General features: G+C 36.9%; 1 protein-coding gene across 4 annotated transcripts in view; it reads left to right on the top strand.

The window, feature by feature from the left end:
• ADAM22 (ADAM metallopeptidase domain 22) overlaps window positions 1–22,812 on the top strand; it is a 275,390-nt gene that overhangs the window by 32,005 nt on the left and 220,573 nt on the right. For all 4 annotated transcript variants that reach the window (XM_049768940.1, XM_049768929.1, XM_049768944.1 and 1 more), the window contains exon 3: window positions 22,113–22,189. In XM_049768940.1, coding sequence (XP_049624897.1) covers window positions 22,113–22,189 — 77 coding nt within the window. The remainder of the gene's footprint in view (window positions 1–22,112; window positions 22,190–22,812) is intronic.

Raw genomic sequence — 22,812 nt, 5'->3', positions numbered from 1 at the left:
TGGGGCTGGAGTGATAGCACATTACACAGGGCATTTTCCTTGCAGATACTCAACCTGGGTTCTCTCCCTGGCATCCCATATGGTTCATGAGGCAGCCAAGAGGAATTTCTGAGTGCAGAGCCAGGAAAAACCCTTGAGCATTGCTGGGTGTGGCTCAAAAGCTTTAAAATTGCATAGAGGGGCTGGCGAGATGACATGGAGTTATGGCAATTGCCTTGCATTCAATAGGATGGTGGTTCAAATCCCAGCATCCCATATGGTCCCCCGGGCCTGCCAGGAGTGATTTCTGAGTATAGAGTCAGGAGTAACCCCTGAGCACTGCCAGGTGTGACCCAAAACCCAAAACTAAATAAATAAATAAATAAAATTGCATAGAGAAATGTGAGAAGAGATAAAGAGAAAGATTTATAGTGATATGTTTTGAAAAGAGAACACAGACATTTCTAAAAAAGGGGAAATTCCATTAAAGCTTTTAAAGCACATTAAAGCCCATTTAAGCTTCCATAACTTTCTTGGATTAGAATAATACAGTATGTGTAGGTTACTTAATTATTGCTTGTTATTTTATTTTTATTTTATTTCTAATTCTAATTTTAACACTGATTTATCAAATTGTACATAATGAAGTCATTTCAGGCATTAAATATTCAAATACCTATCCAATCATCACTGTGACATTCCCTTCACTTGTGCCCCAATCTCCCACCTACCAAAATAGTCTGCACAAACAAATTTACCTTTTGTGTTATAACAATCAATATGAAGTAAATGGAATGATCAAAACTAAGATCAACACAGGTCAATTTACAATGGTTGTATCTTGCCATCGAATTACTAAAGTGTCTTAAGGATTTACTGGGTTGTTGTTGTTGCTAATAGGGCCTTCTGTGTTAATGTTTAGGCTCACTAAGGTTGAAAGATTACTTTGTGATTTTCCCATTATGTTTTCTGTGATAATACTGGGTCCACTATTTAGAGATCTAAAACCAATTTGGTTCTTGAAAGTTTGATAAGGTTTAGTTGTGGAGCTGGGCTATTTCTGTAGGGTGTAGGGAGGGGTGTTCGGCTTCATGCAGAGGGGAATTTGCCCCCTACCTATTTCTGAAAATGCCACAAAGGTATCTTCCAGAATTTGTGACTTTTTGGTGGACATTATTTTCTTTTAGAGCTTGGTGGAGGAACTGAGATATTTTTCTTCCAAGGAAAATGGTGACTGTGGATAGGGATGCTGGGTCTTCCAGTGGCAAGATGGGTACATGAAGCTTGGTTCAGTCCCATCTCACAAGACCCAGAGATTTCAGCCCTGTAAGTCTGATTTCACCTGAGAGGATTTAGCAGTTTATATTATTTGATTTTAGTCTTGGAGCTGGGTTATTTCTGTTGGAGGATCTAGGAGGTCTCATAGTTCATACAGAAAGGGTGAAGTGATTTGATTTCTTCACTCACATAATTTATTCCACATATATTTACTGAGGATCTATTATGTGGCAAGTACTATTCTTGACCCTGAGAATACATCAGAGAATTATTATGAATTGAGAGTATGGGAGGTTTCATTGAGCATAGGTTGAAACTGCAATTAATGAATTAATTTAGTATTACCCAGTGATATTCAGAGTTTATTCCAGGCTCTGTGCTTAAGTATCACTGAAAGGTCTTGGGGAACTATATGTGGTACCAGGGATCAAATGTGGATCACATGAGTGCAAGGCATGAACTTAAATGCTGCATTTTCTCTCCAGCTCCAGGTTGTAATTTTAAATAGGGTGGCCTATTGTTACTCACAGAGAAGATTGCATTGGAAAAAAGCCTGAATGAAAGTAGGGAGTGAGCTGGCAAATGTCTCATGAGGAACATTCTAGAGTAGTAAGTACAATGACTCTAAGGCTAGAATATGTTTGTCAAGTATGAGGTAGATGAACACAACTCTAATAAAATCACTAGTGGAAGGTCTGGTTGGAACTGTTGGGAAAATATTTGGAATTATTCATAACTATGGTAGTAGTTCTAGATTCATCCTGTGATAATGAAAGAGTACATTATCTCGCCAAAGAAGACCATATACATTTTCACTGTAGTAACAGAATTTATCTATCCCTTTCCTCCTCACTATAATATAAAGTATTTGAATTCTTCTTTGAAAAACAATATTACTTCCTTGTACTAAAATATACTTTTCTTTATGCCTACTACATATTTGGCTATGGAATATTCTTTCTTGCAGAATGTTTTATTTTATGAAGTTAGTGTTACACTGCTATAAATTTTCCAAAGAACTAAATTCTGCTGCATCTAAAAAAATGTGAGGCCTCTGTAATCTTTGAACATCTTCTTTTTCACAAATGGAAGAAATAGGCATAAATTACATTAAGCATCTTGTTAACTTTTTTTCAGAAGGAAACAATATGATTCATCATTGATGTAGACCAGGGGTCTCAAACTCGCGGCACGTGGGCCATTTGCAGCCCTCCATACAACATTTTGTGGCCTGCGGCCGGCCTTCAAATATCGCAATATTTGTGATTATTCGCTTACCGAATAATCGCAATAAAAATCGCATTAGTAAGAAAAATCGCATTAAACATTTGCATACCCTGAGCAGTTCCGTTTGGGGTATGCAAATGTTTAATGCGATTTTTTGTGATTTTTTTTTTACTAATGCGATTTTTTTATTGCGAATATTTGGTAAGCGAATAATCGTGAATACTTTGTGCCTAGTGCAGACGTTATTTCCGCTGTTCCTGCTTGCTGTCCCTTGCATTATCAGAGGCCTAAGGGAAAGAAGGGAGAGAAGTTTATTACAGAATTAGATTTTGTCATACCTTCATCATGACTTCATTAAAGCCTGCAGTGAAGAGAAAGATTGATGATGAGCACAGATAATTTCAGGAAAAGTGGGAGATGCAGTATTTCTTTGTTGAGCACAGGAGCATCCCCACATGTCTTACTTGCTCAGAGAAAGTTGCAGTGCACAAGGAATACAACTTGAAACACCATTATTCAACTAAACATGCTGAGGAATATGCAAAATATCAAGGAAATGAGAGAGCCAAGCGGGTTGCCAGTCTTTAAGCATGTCTAATGAGGCAACAAGATTTCTTCAAGAAAGCAACCAAAGAAAATGTTGCATCAGTCGAAGCTAGTTACATGGTTAGTGAGATGATTGCTAAGGAAGGGAAACCATTCACAGAAGGAGAGTTTGTTAAAAAATGCATGTTACTGCCGGAGGCCTTCTTAACCAGGCCTAGTGGGGGTGCGGCACTTGGGTAACCCCAGTACCCCTCTACCGCCTTGCTCCAGATCTCCAGGGCTTCCCCAGGCCACATGCCTGGGCAAGCCGGTGAGTTGGGCCCCTTGGTGGAGCTTGAAGGTACCCTAGGCTTTCCCCCATTATCCATTCAGCTCCTTAGGGAGGGTCTGGGTGGGGCTCTGAACTTCTGGCCTCCCAGTTTCTTGAAGTTACTGGTAATCTCTGTCCAGTCTATATTTTCAAAATCGCGCGGGGGCTATTGCCCCCGCGCGCACAAGAAACATTAATAGTACTCACTATCATTGAATTATGTTTTTATGTATGCAGAATGTCCATTTTGTACTCTGCCCTTTTGCATACCCCTTCATAAGATCATATTTCTCTTTAACTTCCTTAACTCCTATCATCATTAGTCCTCATTTACCCTTTCTAACTTAAGTACTGTAGAGTCCTAAGTCACAGACCAAAGTGGTGCCCTGGAGTTAACACCCACCCAACTATTTTAAAAGGCATAAAAAGGACACTTATATCTTTTCAACATTATATGGGTGTTTTCTTTGACGGCTATAAACTTTTACTGAATATATTCTTATACAGTGACGATTCCACCCCCCCCCCGCCATGTTTTTTATCTTCTCTTTGTGAACTGCTCAATATGGAATTTGGTGTGAAAGAATCCCTCAGTTTTATGATTATGTTGGAACCAAGTCATGGGTATTGTTGGAAATGTTCTTACGCCCCCATATATCTGATAGCACCACGTGGCTTTATTTCTTGTTTGCTTAGGCACACTAAAATGGGAAAATACTATACATACCAATAAGTTCTTATCTAATAGAGATGGGAACACACAAATCTTGTAGTGCAATGAGACCTTACACCCTGAACATTGACATAAAGACCTGGCACAGGCCTCAGAAGAATGGGCATTCTCCATTCACCCCTGATCTACAGAAGACATTTACAAAACATCCAAGGTTGTATATAACATCACCTGGAGGCATTCCTCTACCAGGGAAGACCCTACAGCTGCTCTGACATCGATCTACTCAAAAGAGATTTCCCTTAACACTGAGAAGACTTAACAAGAACAATGACCTGCTTACTGGACAGGGCTTGCTGTATTGCCCCTTAATTGTGAGGTTTGTCTATAACATCACCTGGAAGCAATCCTCTACCACGGAAGACCCTACCACTGCTCAGATATCGTCCTGCTCAAAAGAGACTTCCCTTAATACTGAGAAGACTTAACAACAACAACCTGCTTACAGGACAGGGCTTCCTGCATTTCTCTTTCATGGTGAGGTGAAATGAGAAGACACTCCACATCATGACTTCAATGTAGGATATGCAGATTCAGAATCTTTAATACAGAAACATGATACCAACAACAGAGACTGTGTGAAAAGTGTGTTGGTACTACGGACAATGTCTTGGATTGGACGATAACTTGCCTGAAACCTAGAGTTGGTCTTATGCCAGGAAACTTCAGGGGTAGGATCTCTTTGTATTTAGGCCAAGGATATTCCTTTCCATGCCTCTCATATTTTGGTGGGCCTATGCAAACAACAATTGCCACTCTAACACCGTTTTTACTGCTCTCCTTTGACTCTAATCCTTAAAACACACCCACTTAAAATTTGAGGTTAACTTAAGCTAATATGCATGTACATGGAAATGTAAAAAATATTATGCCTCTAATGTTTAAGGAGTTACGTAAGTTTTATGGATTTAGATTGCCTTGTGTACTGTTAAGAAATATTATAAAGTGCTACAATCTGAGGACTTGAGGGACAAAGTAATTGCACATGGATTCTGTTTTATTTATCTTAACGTTATTTGGCTGAAAGTTCAAAGTTAAGATATCAGCAAGGGGACTTCTTCTGATAATTATGTTATGGGTGATTGTCCTTCCACTGTAACTTTACCTTGTCCTCTTTCTTTGCATCTTTTATTCTCATAATTCAAAATAAAAAAAAATGCATGTTACAGGCTGCAAGTATTATCTGTCTGGAAAAGAAAGGTCAGTTTAGCAAAATCAGCCTTTCTGCCAACACTGTGGCAGAGTGCATTTCTGACATGTCAAGTGACATTTATCATCAAGTGTGTGAGAAAGCCAAATGTTTTGATGCATACTCAGTTGCTCTTGATGAGGGCACAGATATAACAGACACTGCGCAGCTCACAATTTATGTCCGTGGTGTTGATTGCAATTTTGAATTGACAGAGGAGCTGCTCACAAGAATTCCCAAAGTATGGCCAGACCATCACTAATGAGATATTTCGGCATCTGTATGATGGCATTGAGAATGCAGGTTTGCCATGGAAGAGGTTTGTTGGAATAAGAACTGATGGAGCGCCATCGAAGACAGGGAGGAAAAATGGACTGGTGGCACTTGTTCAAAAAAAACTTGAAGAGGAGGGTGTAGAGAAGGCCATTGCTCTTCACTGCATTATTCATCAGCAGGCCCTTTGCAGTAAATGCCTGCCGTGTGACAATGTGATGTCTGTTGTTGGGAAATGCATCAACCAAATCAGATCCAGGGGCTTAAAGCAAAGGAGGTTCCATGCTTTTTTAGAGGAAATGGAGTCAGAATATGGAGATGTGCTCTATTTTACCAAGGTACATTGGCTCAGCAGGGGAAATGTCCTGAAAAGATTTTTTGAGTTGAGAGAAGTGAAAGCCTTCATGGAGTGTTGTGTTAAATAATTAACGATGGGGCTGGAGGTGATGGATTTCTCTCCGTGCCATCCCAGTTCACGTGGCTCTGCAACCTTCATGCAGTCGGCGAGTCCCAGGCCCAGGTGAAATCAATCACTCACAGTCAGGCGTCAGGAAGCAACAACTTTATTCAAGCCCTAGCCACCACGTGTGTGTGGCCTATTCATAACCTTTCAAGCACAGCAATATTTTGCTAGCCCTGCATCTTATTTCCTGTTAGCCATCTTCCCTTTGGGCTCCATGCTGGTCAAAGACCAGAACACAGAAACCCAGAAGCCAGAGCGCACAGCAGCGCAGAAAGGGCAAAGAGCCAAAAAGGGCAAAAAGCCAAAAGGGCGCGTGAAAGCCAAAAGCCCCAATTCCCTTGGTTCAAGCCTTATCTAACATTTTCATCACCCCTCCCAGGAATGGGAGGGTCTAGCAGGTAAGGTTACACCTACTATCCGGTTCCCAAGACCCCTCCCAGAAATGGCTGGGTCTCAGGGTATAAAATAGGTACACCCACATTCCACAATGGAGAAGGATGGGAATGCTGTTTCTGAGTTGAGTGATCACAAATGGCTCATGGACTTAGCTTTTCTTGTTGACATCACACATAAGCTGAATGTACTAAACAAGATGTTCCAAGGCCCGGGGCAGCTTATCAGTGCTGCCTATGACAACGTGAGAACATTCTCCACAAAACTTGTGTTATGGAAATCCCAGCTCTCTCAGACAAATCTTTGCAATTTCCCAGCATGCAAGGAACTTGTGATGTAGGCATACCATTCAGTGGTGAGAAATATGTTGATGCTATTTTTAAGCTAGAGAAGGAATTTGATCACAGATTTGCAGACTTCAAAAAACACAGAGCCACTTACCAAATTTTTGTGGACCCCTTTTCCTTTGATGTGCAAGATGCCCCTCCTGTGTTTCAAATGGAGCTCATTGATTCAAATGGAGCAACTCTGATCTTGAAGCCAAGTTCAGGGAGATTAGTGGAAAAGCCGACATGCATGGGCAATTTTTGAGAGAATTGCCCCCCAGCTTCCCTGAGCTTTCCCAAATGTTCAAGTACACTATGTGCCTTTTTTGGGAGCACATATTTGTGTGAAAAGTTATTCTTCACATTGAACTTCAATAAGTCAAAGTACAGGTCTAGATTTAATGATGATCATCTTCAAGCCATACTGAGGGTCTCAACTGCTTTCTCTTTAACGCTAAACGTGGTTTAGGTTTGTGAGAAAAAGCGCTGTCAAGTCTCTGGCAGCAAGGAATAGGCAAAAGATGCCATGTTCAGAAGAACTGTTCATGATCTTCACTCAATGTTCTATTCATGTTCAGAAGAAATAACTAAAACTGTTAATAATGACGTTTGAGGACTTTTTTTTTGTGAAATCCCTTATGTGGCCCTGCCTCACCCTGACTTTGTCTCCTGTGGCCCACTGGTAAATTAAGTTTGAGACCCCTTATGTAGACTATAATTAGAGGTTTACGGACTATCTCAAGAACTTGTAAAATAGGTGGAATAATACTTTTTCCAAAATGATTTTGAGTAAATGTCTGAGTAGGTGAGAATGAGTTGAATAAGCTATTGTGTTTTTCTTTTTTACATCCTTCTTCCTCTGATCTATAGATATACTGTAATTTTTGCTCTATAAAATGCACATGACCCTAAGATGCACATAGTTTTTAGATGGTTTCCTCCCCTGCACTTGGGCTTCAGCTCCAGGTAACACTAACTACCTAATACACACTTTTGGGGGAAAAAGGTGTATCTATGGTACAAAAAATACAGTATTAATATTTCAAGCCATGCATCCTAATCACTACAATCATATTAATATGTGATGGTTTAATGAAATGACCACAGGAATACAGATAGTCTCATGCAAGGCAAGCACTCTACCAGCTGTATGCTATAGCTTTGCCCCTGTTTTAGGGTCACACCGGTGGCACTCAGGGGATATTCCTTGTTCTGTGCTCAGAAATTGCTCCTGGCAGGCTCAGGGGACTATATGGGATGCCAAGATTCAAATCACCGTCTATCCTGGATCAGTTGCTTGTAAGGCAAACAAACGCCCTACTGCTGTGCTATTTCTCTGGTCCAATTCCAAAAAATATTTTTAAGAATAATCAGTGGAATGAACATTCTGGTAAGTTCCTCACTCATGTAAGTTGACAGTACCTGTAAACTAACATGGAGAACTAACATAGTTATATGAAAGCAACTTTGAGGGGATATTTCTGATAACTTTCTCCAAATTTCAGCAATTCGTTAAATATTTGTTGGTATAATTATCAAATTACGCTTGTCAGATTTATTTTAAATTTATAATTGCAAACTTTGAGACAAGTAATGTACACTAGATTGGACATGTAGAGACACTTGGTACAGGGTGGGGAACAGAGGTTGGGATTACTCGAAGGCATGGATATTCAGTAAGCAATAGTGAAGTTGTGATCTGCAAATGGAAAGGGGAAGCAAGAATAATTCTAACTTCTGTATGCAAAATGAAATTTGGCTTGCATATACTCAGACCTTTGCTCCTCATGAAGGGATTGGATTGTCCTTTTCATTTTACATGTTCTCAGTATTATTCTCACTGACCAAATGGAAAAATAGAAGCATAGTTTATGTAATTCATCCATGTTTATGCAGTTTGGGAAGGGATCAGGTAGAATTGAAATGTGAATTTTCTATTATCTGGCATCTCAGTCATGACATTTTTATTTTTCCTTAAGTAACTACTCAGAATTAAAACAGAGAGAAAATCTCTTAGTGCAAAATAGTTTGTACTAAATTATATTAGTGACTTATAAATAAATTGCTTTTTGGGGAGACAGTGTTTTTTTCCTGAGAATAGTACAGTGATTCTCATAGATTCTGCTGCCCATAGTAGGGATTCTGGATGTATTGGGGGGTGAAGGAAGAAGAGGAGGAGGAGGAGAAGGAGGAAAAGGAGGAATCAGAAGAGGATGAAGAAGATAAGGCAGAACTTACCAGGAGGGCCAGAAAAGGACAAAGCTCACTGGCAGTGGCCGTGTGTGAGGCTGCTGTTCAGGGGAGCACCTCAGGCAAGAGAAAGCTTCCCAGAAACTTAGTAGAGGTAGTGCAGTGCAACAAGATGTACATCTCTCCAAAGTGAGTATATTCTTTTAGGAATTCATTTAATTAGTTAATTGGAAAGTCAACTCTGTTACTTTCAAGTATTCATTGCCACTGGGGCCATGCATGTGGCTCATCGTTTGCTTTATATGTATGAGACCTGAGCTTGATTCCCTGTCTCTACAGGGAGTTGGGTGGAGACTGGATTTAAAGTGTTATTCATTCTGAACAATAGGAAATAGAAAAATCTAACATCAAAGTAGTTTAACTTTTTTTTTAACTTTTGAAAAAGAGAATCAGGATAACTTATATTAGGATATCTTTTCTTTAGCATGTCAACTGGCCACATATCTCACTAAACTCCCTTAATATGCTTTGCACTCTGAAATCGCTCCTGGCAGCCTAGGGGACCATATGGGATGCCGGGAATTGAACCTGGGTCTGTCCCAGGTAGGTCACATGCAAGGCAAATGCCCTACCACTGTGCTATCTCTTCGACCCCAGTTTGTTCAGCTTTTTATCACATATGTGAGTAGCATAAAGGCATAGGTCTAACCTGTAAAATCCTGCAATAGAGCAGTATGTGAGTCTGAAGTTCTTTTTATTATAGTGAGGGTTTGAGCAGAGGGGAAATAATAGGTGGCTGGGACTAGTCTTTTTTGTTTGTTTGTGTATTTTTGTTTTACTTAAATACCATGATTTACAAAGTTGTTCACAATACAGTTATTTCAGGCATTCAGTGTTCCAACACTGTGACCTTTCTTCCTCCAAGCTTGCCCCTGTAGCTGGCACAAATTTACTTAGTATTGCTTATAACAACAAAATGGCAAATGGAATGATCAGAAAATAGGTTAATAAATCAATTTATGACTAACTCTAGGTAGCCCTAATGGTTTGGTACTAAAGGTACCATCAGAGCCACACCTAGTTGGTGCTCAGGGGCAGGGGAAAGAATCTTGTGGTGTCAGGGCCTCACTCTTCCCAAATATGCGCTCTAACCCTCTGAACGATCTGTCTGGCCATTATTATATATAAATATATATGGCATATATATTGAGGAATGGGGTAAAAGATGGAGCCATATTCTGAGGTTTTCAGAACCTACTCTCAGTTATGTGCTTAGGATAACTTCAGGTGATGCTTAGGGAATCATATGATTCCAGGGATCAAGCCAGGGTTGGCCGAATGCAACACAAGTGCTTTATTCCATTTTGTCTCTCTAGCCTATCATCAGTATATTTAAACCTCATTTTATTTTTTGAGAGCAAATGTTTAGTACAATAAGGATTGGGAAGTGAAATTGGTCTACTTAGTACGTAAACTAATAGTGACTTGTAGTAAATATTAGAAATATAAATAATTTCTAGCATTTCTTTTATTGCCTTTATCATTGAGTTAACCCTTAGATTTTTTTAATAACTCTGAAAAAAGTATACACATTAAGTATCTTTAGATCCAGATTTTTCTGAAATTATTAAGTTATAAAGATTGTAAACAAGGTACATATAATGCTGCAATATATATATCAGTGTTATTCTAATTTAGTATTTATATTTTATCTCACATATTCATTGTAGATGTAGGTGTTTAATGTTTTGTTTTGATTTTAAAATCAAAATTAAAAGCAGCTTATAGATTTCAGAAGGTAGTTTGTAAAAAAAAAAGAAGGTAGTTTGTGTAAGCCCATTTTGATTTAGTTATATTGTTCTTTGCAGCAAGCTATTATATAATCTTAACAAAAGCAAAATTTTCAAAGTATTTTTTTCATAATATTATATGATGAGTGTGGTATCATAATTATGTCCAAGAGAAACCATTGTTAATAGTGTTATAAACTAACAAAAATAAAAGAACGAATTGTTTTGAATGCAGTTTTAGCATAATGAATACAACTACATTTACATATGGGGAAAAATAAGAAGCAAAGAAAGTTTATTGGTTTTTTGTTTATTTGGTTTTTATTTTAGGGCAACACCTTGATGTGCTCAGTGCTTACTCCTGGTTTTGCACCCAGGAATTACGCCTGGTGATGCACAGACCAGAGGAGATGCCATAGATCATAGCTGGGTCAGCTGCATGCAAGTCAAGTGTCCTACACCTTGGGCTATTTCTCTGGCCCCAAATTTTAATCTTACCACTCTAAATCAAAGTAATCAAACATAAAATAAGTACTGGGGTCATAAAAAACTTTCAATTCCTTTTGGCCAAACCTTTCTAAAATACAGGAAAAACGTCAGTTTCTTAGGGCTTATTCATTCATCTGAGGAGTTTTGTCTGCTGATTTTGTTGCATCCAAAATGTTGCAATTTCTTGTACTTAGTCTTAACTGCAACTCTATATGACTACAATACTGTATTGTTCTCAATCAAACTACTAAAGCCTAAAAGTCTGCTTTGACTTTCAGGATTTTGTGAGTAAGCATTTTCTTGTTTAGGCCTTATATCAAAGACCTAGTGATAGGTGGTTAATGGCCGAGATGATGGAAAGACTGACTTATCAGAAAATAGCTGGAGCATAAATAGGTAATGAGGCTGCCTGACTTCCTGAATAGACATGAAAACAGTCCAAGCTGGTGTTGCTCTTTACATAGTCTCTCTCAGATACGTTTGTGTTGGAGTGGGGGCTACTAGAAAAAGGTCCTTGGCCTTCTGGGAGTCACAAATAGAAGGTTTTCAGTGATACCAGAATTGGAAACACAGAATGACCAATTTAGAAATGCCTCTTCAGAACTCATCTCTTCAGAGGACAGCCAATATATTTTTGGTGCAATATTGAATTTTAATCTGGGGTTTTAGGAAAAGAGAACTATATAACATTATATCTGTATTGGGATTGAATGTCTTCAAATAAACACAAAATCATAATAGTTATAAGCTTTGTCCTATTGAATAAAGTCAGTATCAAGAACTGAAAGTTGAGTAAGAGAAAGTTCCAATAAAGGATAATTCTATGAGAATTTATGGCATGCTAAACTTATGAAGGTAGCTCTTTAAAACAATATTGTGCTGAATAAGTGAGATTATTCTCAGGCTGATTATTTGTACTACATACAGGAGAGCTGGATTTGAGCTCCAGCATTGGGTGTGATCGAAACCTAAAACCCAAACCAAAACAAACCAAAACAAAACACTCTAGTAACATTGTAATTGATTGATCCTTTTTTTTAACCTTACTTAAAAACTACAGTCAAAAATCCTCAGTGGTAAAGTTTATGCATTTCATTAATGAATCCCTGAATTTGAGATTAATGTCCCTTCCTGATCCTACTCACATAAAGTGTGTTGAAAGTCTACTCTGTGATTCAGAATTTGAGATATTTCTGGAGGCCTACCGGCCTTTGCTTATTTTGTAGAGAGATGCCAACAGATAAATTTCTTTTTCTTCCTTTGTTAATTCTCTTCTCTTTTCCTTATTGATCTTTTAAAGATATTTAAGTAGGGACCATTAGATAACTCAATGGTAGAGTATCAGTCCCTGGCACCACAAACACATAATTGCATACCAGTGATTTAAACTTTCATTATTTTAGATAAGCTCAGCAAAATTCAGGCAATAATACATTAAAAAGCATAAATTTTACTTGTGAAATATTTGTGAGGACTAAAATAGATAACACTTGTCAATGTTTAACTTTATGCCATAAAAAATGAAGAAAAATTTTCATTTACTTATTTTATTTTGTGGACAGTACATTTCTTTCATTTGTTTAGAATAGTGGTTTTCTACCCTTTCTTCAGGGGTAAGGTTACTCTTAGCTTTTTGTTCAGGAATAACTTCTGGCTGGTTTGGAGGACTAAAATGGCATACTTAGTATTGAATGCAGGCCAACACATACAAGAGAAATGCCTTACCTGCTGTACTATCTCTCTGGTATCTATGGTTCTCCATTGGGTTTCCAATTTCCTACATGCAAGAATTATGTTTAACTTAATTTTTTTCTTTTTTTTACTTTCATTCCAACCACATCTAATTTTTAAAAAATTAAATCACTTTGATGGGGCCGGAGAGATAGCATGAAGGTAGTGTGTTTGCATCCCATATGGTCCCCTGAGCCTGCCAGGAGTGATTTCTGAGCATAGAGCCAGGAGTAACTAACCCCTGAATGCTGCTGGATATGACCCCAAAACAAAACAAATAAACAAACAAAAATTAAATCACTTTGAGATACAAAGTAAAAAGTTGTTGATAGTTGAGTTTGGATCATAATAGTTGTCCAACTTAGTTTTGTTCCAAGGTCTAATTTATTTTCTGAGTTATGGTCAGTATCCCACAAAGTTTGAATGCATTCTAACTTACCCAAGGAATAAATGTAAAAAGTGTGTATTAATAATATTGGTGTTTTAGAGACAAGGACTCTTAAGTTCAGGGACATTCTGCCATTTGCTTTAGTTTAGCAGAAAGATCCAGAATTCAGTTTCAGTTCTGACTTACTTTAAAAGTGTGCTTTTTTTTAATTTCATTTCATTTGAAAATGTCTTGCTGTCAGAAATGGTTATTGTAATACTCAATACAGAAAACTGAATATTAAGAATAGTTTTGAAAAGAGAATGTATAATTTAAATGACACAGTTTATGAAAACTATATGATTTCATAGAGCAGATGGAAAGGGAATGATTGCATAGAGCAGGTAGAAAAAGAAGTATTTAATACTGATGCAGAAAATAGAAAGAAACTGTTAATGTTCTTATGCATAATATTCTGTTTATTAGGTAGAAATGGGCAAAATCCTATTGGGAAAATTTTCTGTTAACAAATGCATTGTACTATAGTTCTGCTTAACAAAATTTGTGTGTGTGTGTGTGTGTGTGTGTGTGTGTGTGTGTGTGTGTGTGTGTGTGTGTGTGTGTGTATGTGTGTCTTTTGAGAGGGGATATACTCAGAAGTGCTCAAGGTTTACTCCTGGCTCTGAACTCTGGGATCACTAGTGGCAGCTTTGGGAAACAACATGGAATGTCGGAAATTGAACTAGGGTTACCCATAAGCAAGTCAAGCACCCTATCTTGCAACTGAAATAATATTCTGCTGGAATGCTCACAACAAATTCTAGAATGAGAAATCGTTTTTGGGGGGGGCACACCCAGTGATGCTCAGGGGTTATTCATGGCTATACACTCAGAAATTGCTCCTAGCTTGGGGGAACATATGGGTCGCTGGGGATCAAACCACGGTTTGTCCTGGGTGAGCCGTGTGCGAGGCAAACATCCTACCTCTGTGCTATCTTCTGGCCCCTAGAATGAGTAATCTTAATGTTAATAGATAAATGATTTTGGTTTTACATGCTGTTTTGTTAGAAGTTTGCATAAAACAGTAGAATACTCACAGTAATATTGTTAATGATTTTAATTACTTTTTTGATGTAGAAAAAGGTATATACAAAACAGATTATTGATATATATGTAAATATAATATATATGTTCATATAATATATGAACAACCCAGATATATGGAAAACCCAGATCTCATGTTTCCAAGGCATGTACTTTTACCATTGAGCTTTTCCTTGCTCAGTATTTTTGGGGGTCTTGGTGTACAGGTCACACCTAATGGTGCTCAGGGTTTGTTCCTGACATTTTGCTCATGAGTGACCCCTAGCAGTCAAGGAACTATGTGGTGCCTGGGAAACAGTTGTGTGCCTTCTCCCTTTCTCTAGACTTCCTATATGTATATAAATATTTTCCTATATAAATATTTTTTGTTTTTTTGGGTCACACTCGGCACCGCTCAGGGGTTACTCCTGGCTCTATGCTCAGAAATCGCCCCTGGCAGGCACAGGGGACCATATGGGATGCTGGGATTCAAACCACTGTCCTTCTGCATGAAAGGAAAACGCCTTAACTCCATGCTATTTCTCCAGAACCCCCAATATATATTTTTAATTGAAATTAATGTACTAGATACCAGGCATTTTTTTCTCTATAAAACAATGTGGAGGCAATCAAATGTTAATTAGAATTCTAAATATCTACACATGATCTTAGCCAAAAGGCCGAGAAGCGATAGAATTCTAAATATCTAAGGATTCTATTATATAATGAAAAGACTTCCTTTTAATAATGTCGATTGCTTTCAATATGATCATATTGCACAATGCTATTGATACATTGTATTGATTAATTTGTTATTAAGAACTCAGCTACCTTTTCTTTTTGAGTCAATGTTCTTATTTAAGCATGAAAATTTTTGTCAGTTTTGCTTTTAAATATGATCATGAATAAGACACTTGTGAAAAGTTCATTTGCTTGGGGATATATAGATTGACCATGGTTCAAAGGCTCTAGACCACAAGATGTGAGAAGACTGACTGCCAAGAAGAAAAATGCTTAAGTAACACACATGAGAATTATACTGACTTCATGTTTAAAATTTAATTACTTTCCATCAGGTTCTGGTCCTAAAACTCTATGATTCTATTTTAAGATAAAAATTATGCACATATAATTTTGTTGATTTATTAATTTTTCTTAACTTGTAGATAGAAATTTTACATTTATATATTTCTTCCCCTTAGTCTTTTGTTTCAGTTTCTATAAAAGTCAGAATCACTGCTTTCTCAATCCTTATAACCTGTACATTTTATGAGTCCATTGTAAAATTTCACAAAAATGGATAATATCCACATATACTATCTTAAATTAAAGTTCTCAGTTTTAAGCCTGTCATTAGATTGGCCTTAGAGCATGTTTTTCTGTTAGATGTAGGAATTTTATAGACTTCCCTGATGAAAACAGTTCTAAAGATTGTTTTTTCATGTTGATTTTCTTTTCATATGCTCTAAAAATGATCCTTAGAGCATTTTCATGACTCTAAAAAGATTCCAATTATAATAATTACTCTTCAGAATCTTATAAAACCTCCAAGCACTTCAAGCTGTAGGATAAAAGCAAAGATGAAATAGAATGGGAAAACCTTGCCAGGAGGATAATTTTCTACTCTGCTATAAATTAATGTGATTTTAAAAATGACATTTGCCTACACTGACCTAAGTTTCTGTTTGTGTAAAATAAGTGTTGTTCCATTATATGTCTCTAAGACTCTTTTGGTTTTATTTTATGCTATAGAAGTATTTGAGCTATGGTTTTTAAAATGGTAAACTTTTCTTTATGTTTTAATTTGAAAAAATTGATTTCTGAAAAATTGTGCTTTTCATATTTCTGAGAATCATTACCACCTTTAAAGAAATTATCTTTGGCAATGAAAAGATGTTATGTAACACAGTGCAAATAAAAGGAAAAATTCTGATGTTATATCAGTTTTTCAAACTAGTTCTCAAACTTTTCTTTTTTTTTCCAAACTTTTCTTTCGACATATAAAAAGATAAGATATATGGGCTAGAGGTGACATATGGACAGTGATGGAGATTATCAGTATACATCAGGATATAGTAACATTTTACATCAATATCATAAACTTTAACACTATGCTAACTATATAACATAAACTATAATAAAATAAAAATAAAGAGTTAAGATGTAAGATTAACATATCATAAACTTTAACACTATGCTAACTATATAACATAAACTATAATAAAATAAAAATAAAGAGTTAAGATGTAAGATTAACTTTATGAGAACCATTCTATCTCATTTCAGTGAGATATCTGGTTGATTATTAATATAGGAGATATGCTGTGTGATTCTACTTTATTTCTCATTTTTCCAAATAAGTGAAAGAAGGAAGCATATTTTTCTCTTTTGGCCTACTTGCTAAGTTGGATTTGTGGAAAGTTGAGTTGCTGAATGATAGAAGACCACCAGAATGAAAGGAAACCATATGTTAATGATCACCACTGAAGGTTTGATTTGGCTATGAAGCCTTATGTTTGGAATTTTCTCTTTGTAATCTAATGAGTGCCAATCGTGGATGAAAGTGACATTAAATGCTGGTATAGTCAAGTCTATAGGCACTGCTTTTCTTAGTGTTTGGGACAGTGTAATGACACTGTGGCTAAAACATAACAAACAACAGTGTTCTCAAAACTCTATTATAAAAGCTTACAAGGTAAAATGAAGTGTTGGCAATCCTGTATTTATTTTTCTTTCTGAGGATTCACAGCTTCTGCTTTTTTTCTTTTAAATCAGATCTACAAAGTTTGTTTTGCTTTGTGATAGTATATGACACTATGTCTGTGGGGATCACAGGTTATTGAAGTGTGGGCATCTTAAGGGCTTGTTCCACTTACCATTGATTCCTTTCTATTCTTTCCAGTTATCACTCAGAGTCTTTGTTGGACCATGTGTAACAACTCTATTATCCTTATCTCTTTATCCTATTTTAACAGTGTATCTTATAAATTTATTTCTAATTATATATTTTCTGACATTTTTAAATATTCTTTCTTGCTCTATAAAGGAAAATATTTATTTATTTAGATTTGGGACCATACCCAACTGTGCTGCAGGCAACTAGTGTCTCAGCATCTCTAATGGGCAAAAAATCCTTCACAAGAGGAAAATGGGTAACCAAGTGGCCAAATATGAAATATGAAATAATGAAACCACACAAAATAAATCATATGGAAACCCATGTCTGCAATAGATGTGAGACAAATTTAATCTCCAGGGACAGTCATCATGAAAGGAATGTCCACATTTGTTTCTTTTCAAAGTACAGAAACTATCAATGTACATTGTTTGATTTTAAAACAAATATACATGGCTTTAGGTGGTTTGTAATCTTGGAATAGAATAGAGTTCAGTTAGGAGCCAGAGGATAAAAGGAAGGCTAATTCTTACATATCAAAGTAGTTCCTGGTCCTAGGTGTCATTACTGATGCAAAGTAAGGGATTGCAAGAATCCTGGTTTCCTTCCTAATAACAAATATCCTTAACCTAAGGGAATTGTTTTTTAACTAGGGGTTAAGACCAATTTCCTAAGGTTTGGTTATAGAAAGAGATAAAACTTACATGGAAGGGGTAAATTCAATAGTCTGATTCTACACTGGCCAAAACTGTTTGTTAGCAGGTATTCAAAGTGGCAGGGAAAGTCCTTGAGGCAAAGTCATCCTTCTATGGTGTTCAAAGACAAGGAGAGAAGACATTGTCTTGAAGATGTTATGTTTTGACTTTGCCTTTAGAAGTAAAGAGGCTGACAGAAAGAGACGTAGCCTGTCTTATTATTTGGTAAGAAAATTTCTCTGGGAAAAGGAATTTGATAGAGGCACTATTTCTGTCTGTAATTTTTACAAGGGAGAGAATGTGCCAAATAATAAGAAATTGTAATGTCACTATCATGTCATGAATTTCAGAAATATTGCCAGTAATTCATGCAGGGGGTATAATTAATGTCCACCAATGGGCCTGCTGGCCAAAATATTTCTTGGGGATTATCAGTTCACTGCTCCAGGGAAATCGGATACATCCAGGGTTGTCTTATGTCATGGCGTGGCACAACTGTGTTCATGACTTACTCCTGGCTCCGTACTCAGGCATAATACCTGGCAGTGCTAGAAAGAACATTTGGGATATCAGGAATTGCACCCACTCAGCACCACTCACGGCAAATGCTCTATATATTGTACTATTGATCTGATCTTAGGGCAACACTTACTGGAACTGAAACATGCTATTTCTTTTTCACTGCCTTGTCCACCAAATTAAAGTAAGTTCCCTTGCAAATTACTAGCATTTAGCAGACTATCAGAAGATGTTTGTTAACTGCGTTCATCTCTTTGTGATCTCAAGAAGCCTTCTTGTAATAATATATTTCTATTCTCATTATTATTGATAATGTAGACACTTTTTTGCTAAATAATAGCTAAACATTATATCAGTGGATTTTAATATTGAATTTAAGTAATGGTTTTCTCTTGGAACATCAATTAAATAAAATACCAGATGTCAAATGAAACTGGACTAAAGCATATATAAGAATTAGGTAGAATAGGGACCAGAGAGGTGGCGCAAGCTGTAACGCATTTGCCTTGCCCAGGCTAGCCTAGGACAGACCATGGTTCCATCCCCCAGCATCTTATATGGTTCCCCAAGCCAGGAGCAATTTTTGAGTGCGTAGTCAGGAGTAACCCCTAAGCATCACAGGATGCACCGCCTACACAACAACAACAACAACAACAACAACAACAAAGAATGAGGTAGAATGAATGCAAATAGCAACTCATAAAAAATAATGTAATCTAATCTAAGCTGTAATCATAATATTAGTGGAATAACATTTCTGCCCTGTTCCTCACAAAAAATGCTGAGAAAGATTGGGGGGAGTCTTATTTTATATTAAACTAAAAATATTTCAGGTAAGCAGAGCTATTTGTAATCTATCTTTTCTCAAAATATGGTTGTTGTAATAAGGAAACAACAAATATTCAAAGGCAACAGAAACTGAGGACTTGTCAGAAGCGTATCATTGTAGATGGGGGCAGGGTATGGAAAGAGGGTAGGATATTTTAATGAAAGACATAGGACAGTGGTAGAGGAAAGCTGACACTTTGATGGAGTGTGTGGTGTTGGAATGGTTTGTTCATAAAACTCTGCCATTATCAATATTATAAATTACAGTGCCTAAAATAACATTTAAAAAATGGTTGTGACTACAGAGAATGGCACACATCTCAAAGAACAAGAACAATCAGTCTGGTATGGATGAAGGGAGAAAGGACTCTCATTTACTGCTGTTGGGAATGCCATCTAGTCCAGCCTTTCTGGAAAACAATATGGATATTCTTTAAAAAACTGGAAATTGAGCTTCCTTATAATCTAGCATTACCATTCTTAGGGATATACCCTAGGAACACAAAAACACAGTAAAAAATGCCCTCTGCACATTTATGTTTATCACAGCACTATTTACAATAGTCATAATCTAGAAGCAATCTAGGTGCCCAACAACAGATCAGTGGCTAAAGAAACAGTAGTACATCTACACAATGAAATAGTATGCAGCCATTACGAAAAGTGAAGTCATAAAACTTGCTTACACATGGATGGACATGGAGATTTTACATGGAGTAAAATGACCCAAAGGGAGAGGAATAAACATAGAATGACCTCACTCATCTGTGGGATTAAGGAAAATAAAATATAGTGTGCATGATATCCAGTGACAAGAGAGATGAGGATTAGGAAGACCAGTCCAGGATAGGAAGCTTGCCACAAAGAGCAGGAGTGCAGTTAGAGTAGAGAAAGGTCTTCTATGAAAGGGACGTGCATGGCACCCCTTCATTAACAGCAATGCAAATAACAGTGTCAAAAAAGAAAAGGGGAGAGTGAGAGAGAGAGAGAGAAAGAGAGAGAGAGAGAGAGAGAGAAAGAAACTTGATATTTATGGTGGGAAATGTGCACTTTTGAAGGTTGTTGTACATTGTATAACTATAATTCAATCATAAACAGCTTTATCTATGAAAAATACTGAATTGAGCAACCAGTAATATTAGAGGTAACATTATAGGCACTATAGTTTTTAAGCTTAGTCTCTTTTGACTTCTTTTAATTTTGGGGCATACCCAGTAGTGCTGAGAGGCTACTTCCAACTTTGTGATGAGGCGTAGGAGGAATTAAGAATCATGCATTGTTAGGGATTAAACCCTGGGTTTCCACATGCAAAGCATTTTGTCCTAGCCTTTTGAGCCATTTTTTAAGCAATATATATTTTTTTTCTCTTCTGGATTTTCTTTTTTTTTTCTTTCTTTTTTTTTTTTTTGGATTTTCTTTATAAATTAATGAATTGGCAAAGGAAAAGGTGATTTCTTTTTCATAAAACAATTTTTTAAATTGGCAATAGATGGTAGAGGTTCAGCTTTGCTTTTAGGAAGATGTGAAAGCCCTATGGAATTATGTTTATATTAAATTAGATATGATAAATATATGTACATTTAACATATTAAATATATTATGGATTTGAGGACAGAGCCAATAGAGTGGAGAATATATTTTGAATGCACAGCCCCAGGTTAGATCTCTGGTACCATATGGTCCTCTCCTAAGCACCACAGTGAGTGACTTCTGAGCACTGACCTAGGTGTATTTCCTGAGCAGTACCAGATAGATCTCCAAAATAAATAAAGACTCCCCTCTAACAAAACCCCTAAAATATTTGTTGTTGTTATTTTTGGACCACACTTGTGTCAGGGCTTCTTCCTGCCTCTGGACTCACTGATTACTCTTGATTGTGCTCTGAAAACTGTATGGAGGGATATGGATTGAACCTGGTTGATATGAAAGATCCCATTACTACCTAGTCCCTACCTACTACTGCCTAGCCCCGAAATCTGAAATTATAAAGTTTGTAATTGAAATAGATGAAAAGTTTTTTAAGAGGTATAGATTATACTCACCACTTTATTTTATTTTATTTTATTTTATTTTATTTTATTTTATTTTATTTTAGGGCCTCACTGGTAGCACTCAGGCGTTACTCCTGGCTCTGCGGTCAGGAATTGCTCATGACTCAGGGGACCATATGGGATGCTGGGTATTGAACTCTTGTTGATTCTGGGTCAGCCGTGTGTGCAAGGCAAATGCCCTACCACTGTACTTGCTACCACTCTGGCCCCACTCTGTTTTACCTTTTGATTGAATATATTTTTTTAATGAAGCCTAAAGCAACTAGTCATTTAATATCAGAAAAAATGATTGAAGTGCAGTCTTGAAATGCCTTAAAGATAAACAAAAAAGTTAGGACCATTGCCTTCTCTGGTTGGTTGACTTTATTTTAAATTGGTGAATGTTTGATTTCAAAGAAGTTCCAGGCTTTGCTTTGTTTCCATTTTATTTCCAATTCATGTTGAATTGGTTTTCTTTTCTTTTTTTTTTTTTTTTTTTTTTTGTGTTTTTTGGGTCACACCCAGCAGTGCTCAGGGGTTACTCCTGACTTCATGCTCAGAAATTGCTCCTGGCAGGCACGGGGAACCATATGGGACACCAGGATTCAAACCGATGACCTTCTGCATGAAAGACAAACGCTTTACCTCCTTGCTATCTCTCCAGCCCCTGAATTGGTTTTCTAATTTATGATAGCAACCTACATGACTTTTCTTAAGATATGCTTATCATTGATTGCTATGACTTAATAAATGTCTTTTATTATTTTAAAATTGCAGTTGACTCATGTTGACCAAGCAAGCTTCCAAGTGGATGCCTTTGGAACATCATTCATTCTGGATGTCAAGCTAAATCAGTAAGTCTGTTGATCTGCACTTCTCTGTTGAATCCATTTTTCTATCTTTCTCTAAAGTTTTCTTTTGTTTTTGTTTTTGGGTCACATCCGGCAGTGCTCAGGGGTTACTTCTGGCTCCATTCTCAGAAATTGCTCCTGGCAGGCTCGGGGGACATATGGGATGCCAGGATTCGAACCACCGTCCTTCTGCATGCAAGGCAAACACCCTACCTCCATGCTATCTCTCTGGCCCCAAGCTTTGTTTTCTTAATATATTTAGCTTCACTGTAAAAAAAGTGTTCAAAGACTACATTTAAGACTAAGTTTTAAAATGTGACAAATATGTATATTTGAAATTGAATGATGGTAACAGATTGAAAATTATAAAATGGATACTGGTATAGAGAAGCAGTCACTCTGGTAGGTTTGGTATTGGAACAGTGAATGCATAAAGCTATCATCAACATTGTAAATCATACTACATCTGTTAAAACAGGAAAAGACAGAAAAACTTAGGGAAAATTTATTCTATATTTTACACAATAATATGTATCTAAGAGAAAAATGATACTTTGGGTGCTTATATGTCTTTTTTGTTTATTTGGCCAGACCCAGGGGTGTTCAGGGCTTACTCCTGGCTCTGT

This window comes from Suncus etruscus, chromosome 1 (genome assembly GCF_024139225.1).
Source record: "Suncus etruscus isolate mSunEtr1 chromosome 1, mSunEtr1.pri.cur, whole genome shotgun sequence".
NCBI lineage: Eukaryota > Metazoa > Chordata > Mammalia > Eulipotyphla > Soricidae > Suncus > Suncus etruscus.
This window is presented reverse-complemented; position numbering and strand designations above follow the sequence as displayed.